This window comes from Psammomys obesus, unplaced genomic scaffold (assembly GCF_907164565.1).
Source record: "Psammomys obesus unplaced genomic scaffold, mPsaObe1.curated_primary_1811, whole genome shotgun sequence".
In the NCBI taxonomy this organism is placed as follows: Eukaryota; Metazoa; Chordata; class Mammalia; order Rodentia; family Muridae; genus Psammomys; species Psammomys obesus.
In genome coordinates this window covers 22394027-22407324 of record NW_026596034.1, presented here as the reverse complement: position 1 = coordinate 22407324, position 13298 = coordinate 22394027, and the positions used below count along the sequence as shown (strand labels likewise).

General features: G+C 45.6%; 3 protein-coding genes across 5 annotated transcripts in view; 2 read left to right on the top strand and 1 right to left on the bottom strand.

Annotated features, from left to right (window-relative positions):
* The window catches only part of Dus2 (dihydrouridine synthase 2), a 38472-nt gene extending 31378 nt beyond the window's left edge, over positions 1–7094 (bottom strand). The window contains exons 1-2 of one of the 2 annotated variants that reach the window (XM_055621162.1): positions 6997–7094; positions 4657–4798 (exon numbers count right to left, since the gene is read on the bottom strand). In XM_055621162.1, the coding sequence (XP_055477137.1) occupies positions 4657–4782 (126 nt within the window). In that variant the 5' untranslated portion in view covers positions 4783–4798; positions 6997–7094. Of the gene's footprint in view, positions 1–4656; positions 4799–6996 lie in introns of those variants that run through there. The other variant, XM_055621163.1, reaches the window with a different exon arrangement.
* A 37-nt stretch (positions 7095–7131) lies between these two features.
* On the top strand, positions 7132–9609 carry Ddx28 (DEAD-box helicase 28). 2 transcript variants are annotated; one of them, XM_055621140.1, is made up of 2 exons: positions 7132–8461; positions 9263–9609. In XM_055621140.1, exons 1-2 carry the CDS (start codon positions 7150–7152, stop codon positions 9502–9504), a joined length of 1554 nt encoding a protein of 517 aa, XP_055477115.1. In that variant the 5' UTR covers positions 7132–7149; the 3' UTR covers positions 9505–9609. The 2 variants fall into 2 exon arrangements, with proteins under 2 accessions (XP_055477115.1, XP_055477114.1); XM_055621139.1 differs by lacking the exon at positions 9263–9609 and having other exon boundaries at positions 7132–8957.
* Positions 9610–12394: 2785 nt separating this feature from the next.
* The window catches only part of Dpep2nb (DPEP2 neighbor), a 5176-nt gene continuing 4272 nt past the window's right edge, over positions 12395–13298 (top strand). Inside the window, exon 1 of the mRNA XM_055620990.1 lies at positions 12395–12461. Coding sequence (XP_055476965.1) covers positions 12395–12461 — 67 coding nt within the window. The remainder of the gene's footprint in view (positions 12462–13298) is intronic.

Below are 13298 nucleotides of genomic sequence, written 5' to 3'. Positions count from 1 at the left end.
GTGTGTGTGTGTGTGTGTGTGTGTGTGTGTGTGTGTGTGTGTGTGTGCATGTGTTGTTTTCTTTCCTGTTTTAGGCAGGGTCTCCCTTTGTAGATCCTGCCTGGCCTGGAACTCAGATATGCCGGCCTTTGCCTGCTAGGGTTGGGATTAAAGACATTCATTATCACATATGGCCTAGATAAATCTTTAAGACATTACACTAGGGCCTGAGAGATGGATCAGCATTAAGAGCACGTGCTGTTCCTGCAGAAAACCAGGGTTCAGTTCCTGGCACCCACATCATGTGGCTCACAACTGCTTGTTACTCCCGTTCAAGGGAATCTGATACCTGCTTGTGGCATCCACAAGCATTGTACTTACAAGCTCATACCCATATAAATTAAAATGAATCTTTAACAAAAAAGGCATTATGCTAGATAAACTAAGGCATTTCTGCAGTGATAAATGCTGTGTAGTTCCATTTATCTGAGTCACTCATAGAAACAGTAAACAGCAGTGGTTATCAGAGGTTAGCTAGGAAGGTGGTTAGGGAGTTGCTCTTATGGAGTTTGTTTTGCAAGGTAATACAGCTTTAGAGATCTGTTTCATAACAACACAGATTATTTAACACTATGAACTGTACACTAAAAATAGTTATGATGGGGTAGAGAGATGCCTTAGTGGTTAAGAGCACTTTTTGCTCTTGAAGAAGACCCAGGTTTGGTTTCCAGTACTCCACATGTCAGCTCACAACCTTCTCTAACTCAATTTCAGGGACCCCATGCCCTCTTCTGCAGCACCAGGCACCCACAGGCATTACTGGGTAGGAGTTTCCTCTAAGATTGAAAGTCTCCATCCTGCAGCGAAGCCCAGTAAAATAGTAACTAAAACAACTCACATTAGCTTCCCTGCAGGCTGGGCACTATGCTCCAAGGTTACAGTGTATATATAATAAAAATAAAAAATAAATCTTGTCAGGTGTGGTGGTGCATGCCTTTAATTCCAGCACTCAGGAAACAGGCAGAAGTTTTGTCTGGGAAGTCAAGGCCAACTTGGCTAACACATTAAGTTGCAGGCCCACAACTATAACGTTAGAGCCTGTCTCAAAAGGCCAAGATACAAACAATGAAAGTAAGTCAGGTGTCTCCTTACAGTAGCGCTACCGGATGCTCCATTGTACACGGCAGGCTAGCTGATTCTACTACTTAACCTCACAGATCAACTATGTGAATGACCTAGAAAGAACATGCAGGCAGTCAGTACTGACGCTGGCCTGTACAGCAACTCTGGCTCCACCAGGGGGCATTAGGCACCACACTGTACCATGCCCAATTCACAGACTCTAGTCCCAAGGAAGCAAGACATACACCTGCTTCTCTGCCTGCTCTCCTCAGACGCTGGGCCTGGGTGAGAGGCTTAGGACTGACACATCTAGCAAAAGCCTCTTTGTTCCTAAATCACAACTCTTCTCTTAGGATAGCGCACACCAAACAGGGCTAACGTAGTTAGAATTTCCACCCCAAATTTGAGGAGGACACTGAAAGAGAGAATTAGTCACATTTACTGGTAAAACATGCTTTCCAAGTTGGGGTGATCGCTCATCCAGGAAAACGCTTGATGTACAAGCTTGAGGAACCAATTAAATCCCCAACACAAAACAAAACAGGTATAGTGGCTGAATAAATGGCCCAACAGGTAAAGTGCCTGACATCTAGGTATGAGAACCTCTGTTCAGACGATCAGCCTGCAAACCACTCTGATAAATACCATACACACACACACACACACACACACACACACACACACACACCATTCTATCAGCTCTGCTCCTCTAGAGAACCCTGAATAATACAATATCAGCACTTGCTGTAAGTGGTGGTGCATGCCTTTGAACCCAGCACTCAGGGAGGCAGAGGCAGGCAGATCACTATGAGTTCGAGGCCAGCCTGGTCAACAAAAGGAGTCCAGGAGAACCAACACTACAGAGAAACCCCTTCTTGGAAAAAACAAAAAACAAACAAACAAAAAACCCTCTACCTCTGATGTGGGGACCAGGGACAGGGAAGAAGAACGCCCTGTTTATTGCACATGCTCCAGGGCCCTATAAAAGCCCTCCACCTTGCCCAGCCCTCTGCTATCTCTCCTCGCCTTCAGAAGCAGCTGCCACTTTGTATTTCTCCCCAGTAAATCTCTTGGGGGAGGTTTTTGCCTGATGTGACTTGTGGTATTTCTTGGCTCCTGACTGCATGGATACCGTTGTGCTGGGAAAACCCTTATACCTGTTCTTCAGTACTAAGAGACTTTCAGAGGCACCAGCCCACTCTTGGTCTGGTCATTAAAAAGAGGACTCAAAACTTTAACTGGCTTAATTAGCATGTTTGTCAATAACTATATCACGTAGATCATTTCATTGTCCCATTCATTTTCAACAGAAGAGTGCCTTCCTTTGGCTTCTTGTCCTTCCATTGTTTCTTCCTTCTTTGTCATCTCAAACAGAGGCAGTTCCTACCACCTTGTCAAGAAGTTTAGGCTGGTATTGTGAAGCAATGTCCTCCAAGATAAAACAGAGAGGTGAAATCTTCCATCCTTTAACCTTCTCTGCGTTCCTTCCTGAGGGAGCACCTTAGGCTCAGGAAGTAAACAACTCAAAGGCTTCAGGAAATTCTTGAAACTGACCAGATATACCAGGCTCCTCCCAGCCCAAGCACATATAAGCAGTAAGGACTTCTAAAAGACACACTCACTCTCAGATTAGCTAAGCGACCTGGGAAAGACGGAGACTGGCTGAACTTCGTAGAAGAGGCTCAGACCAGCTGAGGTGCCTAAAAGAGACATTCTCCAATCTGTCTAGGTGCCTGAAAGTTGTGCAATGCATTCGACATTTCCAGCTGGGGTGAGCTTTGGTAATATAGCTGTCTTTAAGTCATTTCTGCTCTTGTATGTAACTCCTTACTCATACTCCTGAAGTAACTAATAAAAGTATTTGGATCATTATATTATATTCTCAAAAATAAAATTAAAACAAAAAAACTCTTTGGCTCACCAGGTTGGCCTTTGGTGGTATCTGTATTTTCTCTGTCACAGGTACCCTATCTGGGATGAGTATATGTTCATTCATTTCTGTCCAGAAATAATGTCACACACCAGTTAGCAGCTGAACATGGTGGCACATGCCCATAATCCCAGTACTCTGAAGACTGAGGCCAATCTAGGTCACAAAGGTCTGTCTCAAAAAAGGGAGGAGCCAGTACAGTGACTCAGCAAGTAAAAGACCTTCCTGCACAAGACTGATCGTGGGGGGCTGGAGAGATGGCTCAGTGCTTAAGAGTCAAGCAGCTCTTCCAGAAGACCCAGGTTCAATTCCCAGTAACCAGATGGCAGCACACAACTGTCTAAAACTCCAGTTCCAGGGGATCTGACAACTTTACACAGACATACGTGCAGGCAAAAAAAAAAAAAAAAAAAAAAAAAAAACATTAATTAATTAATTAAATTAAAATTTAAAAAAAAAAAAACACCAATGCACAGGCTTGATGACCTAAGTTTGATCTGCAGAACCCAAGAGAAGATGAACCAACTCCCAAAGTTGTTGTTTGACTTTTGCATGAAAGTCTAGCACCCCCCAACAAACGTTTTGTTAAAAGAAGAATCTTCAACCAGGATGTAACTTGTCTAAGAGCTGCAAAGCCCTACATTTCATTTTCAGCATAAGAAACAAAACCCTGGCCTGCACCCAATACCTGACCCTACCTCTCGCCTTAACCCAGCCCATACTGAATGCCCTCCTCATATTCTATAAACACTCTAAGAATCTACAAACAGCTCCCTTTACCCTACTTCTCTCAAACCTCAAGCTTCAGCAACATTTCCTGAAGTGGGGCTTTGGACTTCACACAATAAAAGTCAAGTATTACTGGGAGATGACAAACACTTGCAGATGTGGCCCAGCTGGAGGAAGAATGTCTAAGGGGTATGTATGCCTGCTACATTTTCTCTGCCTCTTGGCTGATACAAGATGTGAAGTCTCTTCTACCACACATCTTGACAGCCATGTTCTTTTTTTCTTTTTTTTAAGGCTGTCCTAGACTCACTTACTCACTTTGTAGACCAGGCTGGCCTTGAACTCACAAAGATCCTCCTTCTTCTGCCTCCCTGAGTGCTGGATTAAAGAAAGGGATTTGGTACCATGGCCCTGGACAGCCATGTTCTGATAGCACTCCAGATCATTCTGATAAGTGCTCAGCTGAGAGCACTCCAGGAGCAGCTTACTCTTTTGATTCTATTTTCCTATCAGACCTTTCTGAAGCCCTAATTATCTCTGGAGCAGCCAGTGGAAATATTGACTGACCTATCACCAACCTCATGCAACTTCCTTACTCTGAATCTGGTTCTCTTTTCTTCTAAACTTAAGTTAGTTTACTGGCATACTGGAGGCCTGAGCAGTGGATGACAGGAAGCCCATCTACCCATCTGACCCACAGCTCTCTGCTGCCCTACTCCTGAGGGCATCAGGAGCAACAGAACTCACCAGAATCATGTGTGTGGCTCTCTCCTGATTTAGTAAGACCATGAGTGAAGGTCCCATTCTGCCTCCCCATCTTCTAAATACTTTCATACCCAAAAATGAAACCTATACTCCCTTCCCCTGAGACTCCCTGAAAGCCAGGAATACCTTACCTCACAGTAAACAATGTCTGCTCCATAATCCAGGGCTAGCAGTCGCATTGGTAGAGTCCCCACTCGAACCATAGGGGCTAAGATGATCTTATTGTGGTAGCACAGGGAGAGGCTATTCACAATCATCCCTCCTCTGCTATGCCTGAAGAAAGGGAAAATAAAAGTTAGAAATATGTGGTGGCCTGGTGAGATGGCTCAGCGGGTAAAGGCATTTGCTACATAAGCACAACCACCCAAGTTTAATCCCTCGAACCCTCAGTAGAAGGAGAGAACTGACTCCTGAAAGTTAGATAGTAAGAGGCAATACTCAGACTATGTAGGTCATGGTGGGACATTCTCTTCTTGTAAAGGGTTACAAGTGGGGAAGTAGCAAGAGCTCACTCATGTTCTCACACTAACCACTGAATTAATAGCAAACTGGAGAAGAGGTCAAGAAAGGGCTTGCAGCAGGCAGTACTGCAAGGAGATGGATTCAAAGGCAATTCAGTAATCACCAGGAGAGATGACAGGGATTCAGTGAAGTTAGGAAGAAGTGGTCACATTCTAGAGATACTGTGAAGGGACAGACAACGGGAACAAGAAGAAAGTCAAGGGCTAGGACTGGGCATAGTGAGCTCTAGGACTACATGAAGAAAGAAAAGGGGGGGGGTGAAAGGGAAGGGAGACAGTCAAGATTGGGGCTGTGGATTACTAATAATGTGCTTGCCATGCTCTACTACCATAAAGAAAAAGTAAAATAAAATAATCCTATGTCCTATTTTTTTTTTCTTAAGACAGGGTCTTACTGTCATAGTCCATGCCATATAACAGACCAGCTGGCCTCCAACTCACAGATCGCCCTGCCTCTTTTTTTTTTTTTTTTTTTTTTTTTTTTTTTTTTTATAAGACAGGGTGTCCCTGTGTAGCCTTGGCTGTTCTGAACTCACTTTGTAGACCAGGCTGGCCTCGAACTCAAGAGATCTGCCTGCCTCTGCCTCCCTGAGTGCTGGGATTACAGGAGTGCGTCACCACACCTAGCCTCTGCCTCTGACTTTCAAGTGCCGGTATTAAAGGCATGTGCCAACATGTCCAGCTAAATTTCAGTCTATTTAATGGTACAATCATCAACAGGTAGCAATTGGAGACTGGCTCTAAGAACCTCGAAGATACCAAAATCTGAGAATGTTCAAGCCCCTTATTTAAATTCCTACACATCCCTCTATATTCTATTGGGGGAGGGGGTGTGAATTGAGGACTTCACAAACGCTAATAGTCAAGAACAGTATCCCTAAACTATATCCCAACCCTCTCTCACATACTTTATATCATTTGTAAATTATTTATGACTATAGAATATAAACACGATGTAAATATAGGGAGTATTGTTAGGAAGTAAAATTAATTAAAGAAAAATTAGACATGTTTAGAACAGATAAGTTTTTCATGAATATTTTTACTCTACAGTAGAAAAATCCACAGATGTCCACTTAAAAATATGGAAGGCCAGCTCTAGTTAATGAAATTAAAACACTTTCTCCAGATATTAGGAACCTCCCAGGTAATCAATCCACACAACTGACCTTATCTCCCACTCCAGGCACTTCACACTACATAAAACACCTAACACCCATTTAATTTTCAGATGTGTTCAAGAAGTATGAAGTATAAAAAAAGTTTTTTTAAATAACCTGAACCAATAAATTCAAGTGAAGTAGCCTGCTTGGCCAGTTCAATGTGAGATAAGTGTGATCTCTCCGTAACGTTATCGGGGCCCTTATTTCCACTTCTATTCATGCAGTTTAAAATCTGTCTGAGCAGCCAGCGGATATGAGCAGACTGCAAGAGTGGTCGGTCCGGTATGAAAAGCTGGAAGGGGTGACAAGGAACAGAAGGTGAGGCTTGCTTGGAAAGGAAGGGACAGTATGTAAAAACGAGAAACTCCACTTGAAAGAACTGAGACCTCATCTCAGACTTCACAGTCGAAAGTAGCTGAAGGCCACCAGCATGCACTCTGGGGTCTAAACCAGGGAACAGGGTTGAGCTCCTGGACACCAGACTCCCAACCTTTTCCTCAGCCTCCAGGCCTACTCTTCATTCAGACTCACTAAATTTCCATCACCAGGCAGATGCGCAGAGCGCGTATCTGAGACCATCCTCACACTCCGCACCCTTGGAGTTTCTGGGATGATGGACAGGGACAATGAAGCACGGAAGAGACAGAAGCCATCGTCACACCTGGTGCCTCGAGCGGGGCCCCACGGCCACCTCCTATAGCAGACTACCACTCCTGCCTCCACCGCGTACCCTCCCCCAAAGATGACCCCAATCTGGCATCGCCGCGCCCGATGGGAACCTACAGACCTCGCAGCCACTGAATTCTAAGGATCCTCCCTCCTTCCGGACGGTGCTGCAGCCACACCACACGCCACGCTGATCCGCGTCAGCCACCGTACTGAGGACCACGGTCGCCTACTTGACGTCACTAGCACGCGCCTCTCCTGCATCAAGGGAAACATGGCTTTAGCCCGGCCGGCAAGGATTTTGTCACTAGCCGTTCGATTGCTTCGGGAGCCCCGACGGAACTTAGCGGGGCGCGGCTCCGACGAGCCCTTGCCAGTGGTGCGCGTCCCGCGGGCTCTGCAGCGACGACAGGAGCAGCGACAGAGCGGCCGTGGGAGCTTCCCACGCCCGGTGCTAGTGCGACCTGGGCCACTGTTGGTCTCGGCGCGGCGGCCGGAGTTGAACCAGCCCGCCCGCCTCACGCTGGGCCGTTGGGAGTGCGCGCCTTTGGCCTCGCGTGGCTGGAAGCATCGGCGATCGCGTCGGGACCATTTTTCCATAGAGCGAGTGCAGCAGGAGGCGCCCGCCCTGAGGAACCTCTCGTCCCGGGACAGCTTCGAGGACCTGGGTCTGGAGCCCCGAGTGCTGCTCGCGCTTCAGGAAGCTGCGCCCGAAGTTGTTCGGCCTACCTCAGTGCAGTCGGAAACCATTCCTCCACTGCTTCGCGGACGCCACGTCCTTTGCGCTGCTGAAACTGGTAGTGGCAAGACGCTCAGCTACCTACTGCCCCTATTTCAACGGCTCCTGAGAAGTGCAAACCTGGACTCCCGCCGTTCCACCGCTCCCCGGGGCATGGTTGTGGTACCTTCCCGAGAATTAGCCGAACAGGTGCAGGCGGTGGCCCAGTCGTTGGGTAGATACTTGGACCTGCAGGTGATACCGCTTGGCGGAGGCCTCGGCATGAGCAGGCTCAAAATGCAGCTGTGTAGATGTCCGTCAGCAGATGTGGTAGTGGCCACTCCAGGGGCGTTGTGGAAGGCTCTGAAAAGTCAACTGATCAACTTAGAGCGTCTTTCCTTCATAGTGTTGGATGAAGTAGACACACTGCTGGATGAAAGCTTCCTGGAACTGGTGGACTACATCTTGGAAAAAAGCCCTATAGCAGAAAGTCCAGATGAGTTAGAAGACCCATTCAATCCCAAAGCTCAGTTAGTGATGGTGGGAGCTACGTTTCCAGAAGGCCTAAACCAATTGCTGAGTAAAGTCAGCAGCCCAGACTATCTCACCACCATCACCAGCTCCAAGCTCCACTGCATCATGCCTCATGTCAAACAGACATTTATGAGGCTAAAGGGAGCAGAGAAGGTAACAGAACTGGTTCAGATCCTCAAACAGCATGACAAAACCAAAAAGACAGAACCCTCGGGAACCATCCTGGTGTTTTGCAATAGCTCCAGCACTGTGAACTGGCTGGGATATATTCTGGATGACCACAAAATCCAGCATCTAAGGCTGCAAGGGCAAATGCCAGCCTCCATGAGGGCAGGTATCTTCCAGAGTTTCCAGAACGGCTCCCAAAACGTACTTGTCTGCACAGACATAGCCTCACGAGGTCTAGACAGCATCCATGTGGAATTGATTGTCAATTATGATTTCCCCCCTACTCTGCAGGATTACATCCACAGAGCAGGAAGGGTGGGTCGTGTGGGCAGCGAAGTGCCAGGGACCGTTATCAGTTTTGTGACCCACCCCTGGGATGTGAGCCTGGTTCAGAAAATTGAGCTAGCAGCTCGTCGAAGGAGAAGCCTCCCAGGACTACCATCTTCAGTGAAAGACCCCTTGCCTCAACAAGCCTGATTTGGTTTTGGCTGGTTCAAATCTAATGTTAGAGCAGGGACATTCCTGGAGGCCCAGGAAGGTGGAACACACCTGTCACTGTGTGACTGCCTCTCTGAGAGCTTAATGAACTGGAGAATTGGAGAGTAAGCTACTGGCCAGGGTTGGAGAGTAACATATTTAAAAAAATAAAGTGGATCTTGATTTTACATGTCGTTGTTTCTTTTTCTTCTAATTATATGCGTGTGTGGAGGTCAGAGAACAATTTTGTGTAGTCAGTATTCTCTTTCCACCTTTCTGTGTGTCCCAGGGATCTAGTTGAGAGCACCAGGCTTGCATAAGAAGTGCCTTTACCCGCTGAGCTATCTCAATGGACCTCATGCCATGATTTCTAAAAAATTTGGTGATATATGTGTTTTGAAACAGGTTGGCATTATAGAGCCCACAGTGGACTTGAATTTGTTGTATGTAATTAGCTCTAGTTGTCCTCTTTCTTTTCTTTTTTTTTCAGGACAGTCTCACCTGGGCATGGTGGTGCACGCCTTTAATCCCAGCACTCAGAAAGAAGAGGCCAGCAGATCTCTGAGTTCAAGGCCAGCCCAGCCCAGGACAGCCAAGACTACACAGGAAAACCCTGTCTCAAAAAAAAAAAAGAAAGAAAGAAAAAGAAAACAAAACAAACAAACAAAAAAAAAAAAAAACCAACAAAAAAGACAGGATCTCTTTCCAGTTAGAGGTGACACATGCCTTTAATCCCAGTACTCCAGAGGCAGACAAAGGTGGATCTCTGAGTTCACTTTTGCCTCTACACCTACCTAATAATGGTTACCCTAACAGTAACCGCTGTTTGAAGAGAATTCAGTACATTTTTAGGGTTCACACTCCACCATATGAAGGATTTTGTTGGCTTGGGTTGGGTTGCTTTGATCTTTTTAAAGCTTAATTTTGAATTATTTGTACATGTATGTGTCTGTAGGTGCACATGATGCAGGTGATTTTAGAAGTTAGAGAACGAGATCCCTGGAGCCAGAGTTCTATGCAATTGGGAATGTCCCCATGGAAGGGCTGGAAACCAAACTCTGGTCCTCTGCAAGTATGCACTCAGGGAGCCAAGCATCCAAGCCCTGTTTCGGTTTTTTGTTGTTTCTTTTTGTCATGGTTGTTTGCCATACTGGCAGTTTATCCCAGTTCTTCAAGCTTGATCAAGGGCTCTACCGTTGTATCTCCAACCCTGTTGTTTGTTTGAAAAGGGAAGTGAAAGGCTTGCCCATTTGTATTATATCACTGGGTCATGAGTATGGTTTCTACTAAATACTATTTATACAAAAATATTCTGCCAAACCCACTTTGTGAAGTCACTGGCAAGAACTGTTTTCCCTTACAGCACCTTTAACGTCCTTCCAACTTTAAATAGAATGGCCTACAGCACTTCCAAATATGATGAGCTTGTCATATTTCTGTCAGCTCTAAATCTGGAATCCCAGCATAAATATGAAGTCATATTTCTTCTAATTGTATGTGTGTTGCTGAAATCAGACACACTCACGCACACACACTGAAACGGGCTGGTGAAATAGCTAAATGAATTAGGTCACCTGGTATCAATTGTAACAACCCAAGTTCCTTCTTAGGACCGACAAAGACAGAAGGAGTTAACTGACTACCTCCAGTTGTCCTCTGACCTCAACACTAATCTGTGGCATATGGGCACACACAGAGACATACAAACAAGAAGTAAATGTAAAGAATTTTTTTTTTTTTTCTGAAAGCAAATACATTATCTGTGTGACCTTGTATAAGTGTGGAGATTTCATTGTTTGAATTTGGCAGGAGTGGAGGGAGCCTAGGTTTGGTTTTTTTAGTTTTTTGCTTGTTGTTTTATCTTTTGAGACAGGGTCTCACTGTGTAGCCCTGCTGGCATGAAACTTGCTCTGTAGACCAGACTGGTCTCAAACTCAGCTCTTCCTGCCTCTGTCTCACAAATGCTGGGATTAAAGCTGGGTGTGGTGACATACGTGAGGGTTTAGTTTTAGTAGTTTGAAAGGGTCTCTCGCTACGAATCCAGGCTAACCTTGAGCTCCTCTTGATTCTCCTACCTCAGCCTTTATTGGAGGGAGCCCATTTGCTTCAGCATTTATTTAAAAAAATTGCATTTGTTTACTTGCTGAGGGGAAACCGTTCTTGCTGTCCTCAAACTCCAAATCCCTCTGCATTCATTCCCAAGTGCAGAAACTGCAAGAGTGCATTCTGCTTTATGTGGTGCTGGGGATGGAACCAAGGGCTTCATGCAGGCCAGGTAAGCACTCTGAATATAGCTCTCCACCCACAGTCTTCTTAGATTTTCTCAAGATCTCAATTGAAAAAGAAAGGCTCTATGAATGTATTCTTTTTTTAAAGGTAATTTCTTTTAATTTTATGTGCGTTGGTTAGCCTGCATATATATCTGTGGGAGGGTATCAGATCTTGGAGTTACAGTTGTGACCTTCATGTGGGTGCTGGGAACTGAACCTGGGTCTTCTGGAAGAGCAGTCAGTGCTCTTAACTGCTGGGCCCCTTGGGGCTCCAGCCCCCATGAATGTATTCTTTAGACAGAGCAAAGTCAATAAAAGTCTGGCTGCCTGTTTTTTGTTTGTTGGGTTATTTAGATTTCTATCTTATGTTTATGGATGTTTTGCCTGCATGTATGTTTGAGCACCATAACCATGCAGTGCCCTCAATGGTCAGAAGAAGGTGTTGGATCCCCTTGGAATGAGCTACAAACTCTTAGTTTCCATATAGATGCTAGAAATTGAACCGAGGTCCTATAGAAGAGCAGCAGTCTGTGCTCTTGTCTGCTAAGCCATTTCTTCAACCCCTGCCTTTTAGTTTTGCTAACCAATGTGTCTTTTACACCTGTCCAGACTTGGATTTTTTTTTTTTTTTTTTTTTGAGACAAGGTCTCCCTACATTGTCTTGGCTGGCCTGAAACTCAAAGAGATCTGCCTCCAAGAGCTGGGATCAAACATGTGTACCAGCATATCTACCCTTTCTGGCTCTCTACTTCACCCAAATTTCTGCCTTTCCATTGCTTAGGGGCAGGAAAACAAAATTTTGTTACATAAGGTTAGTCTTCACACGGACCAACATCAGAATTTGCATTTCTTGTACCCTCCAATGGCAACCGGGGCTGAGCTAGAGGTGTTCCACAGGGAGTGGCTACTTACGAAGGCCAGGTGGAAGAGCCTTGCCAAGTTCCTCTCTGCCTTTGCCCTGCTCTCCTCGAAGAGAGACTTAGCCAGGCAGTGGTGGCCCACACCTGTAACCCCAGCACGTGGGAGGCTCAGGCAGATGACTCTCTGAGTTTCTCGAGGCCAGCCTGGTCTACAGAGTGAGTTCTAGAACAGCCAGGCCTACACAGAGAAACCCTGACTTGAAAAACAAAAAAAAATAATAATCCAAAAAAACATGGAGGCATGGAAGACTAGCCCTCAAGTCCCAGGTTCCATATGTGACCTCAGTAGGTAGTGATGACATCACAGCCCTCAGTTTCTATGACAGTGTAACTACAGGAACTTGGATCTGTTAGGAAAACGTTCCTGTAGTTTCTGTACGACGTAGTCTGCTGTACGACGTAGTTTCTGTACGACGAGTCTGCTGTCTGAGAATGACCGACCGCATCTTCTACATTAACTCTAACTTGTCCTCTGTCCCCTGTGAAGGCTGTTATTCAGGTAAGTCTATACAAGACATCTGCAAAGAGCCTTTGGGGGACATGTAACTCCACTGGGGACTCAGACTTGCTTGTCACCCCTCAGGAATTCTCTAGCCGTGAGTAGAAGAAATGGTCTAACACCGACTCAAACTAATTATTCTTGTTCAACGTTGAGGACAAATAACATGCGTTTTCTGGGCAACTGGAAAACTCCTAATCTTTAGCAACTTAGCCTTCCCTTTGGGCTAGAAAATGATCCAACCCCCACCCCTTTTTGACCCAGGGTCTCACTATGTAGCTCTGGCTGTCCTGGAACTCACCACGTAGACTAGGCTGGCCTTGAACTCAGAGGGCATCCTAACTCTGCCCTTGAATGCTGGAATTAAAGATGCACTACCTGGGACCGGAGAGATGGCTCAGTGGTTAAGAGCACCGTCTGCTCTACCAATATTAGACCTGGGTTCAATTCCCAGCACCCACATGGCAGCTCACAAATGTCTGTAAGGTCAATTCCAAGGGATCTGACACCTTCACACTAAAGCATGTAAAATAAAAAATTTTTAAAAAGATGTGCACCACCATGCCTGACACCTTCAAACTTATTTTTTTTTCCACCTTTGAAAATTAGACAATCTCAGTATGTAATTCAGCTGGCTCCAACTTGTGGTAATTCTCCTACCCCTTGCCTCTCGGGGCCTGAAATTAGAGGTATGCATTAGCACACCTGTCCCACCTACTAGTCTTTTCTCCTCCTCCTCCTTCTCCTCCTCCTTCTTTTTCTTCTTTTTAATCTTCCTCTTCCTCTTTCCCTTCTTCTTCTTCTTCTTCTTCTTCTTCTTCTTCTTCTTCTTCTTCT

Excerpts from the sequence above, each read along its gene's own strand:
- Ddx28 (XM_055621139.1), top strand. The coding sequence starts at position 7,150 with ATGGCTTTAGCCCGGCCGGCAAGGATTTTGTCACTAGCCGTTCGATTG.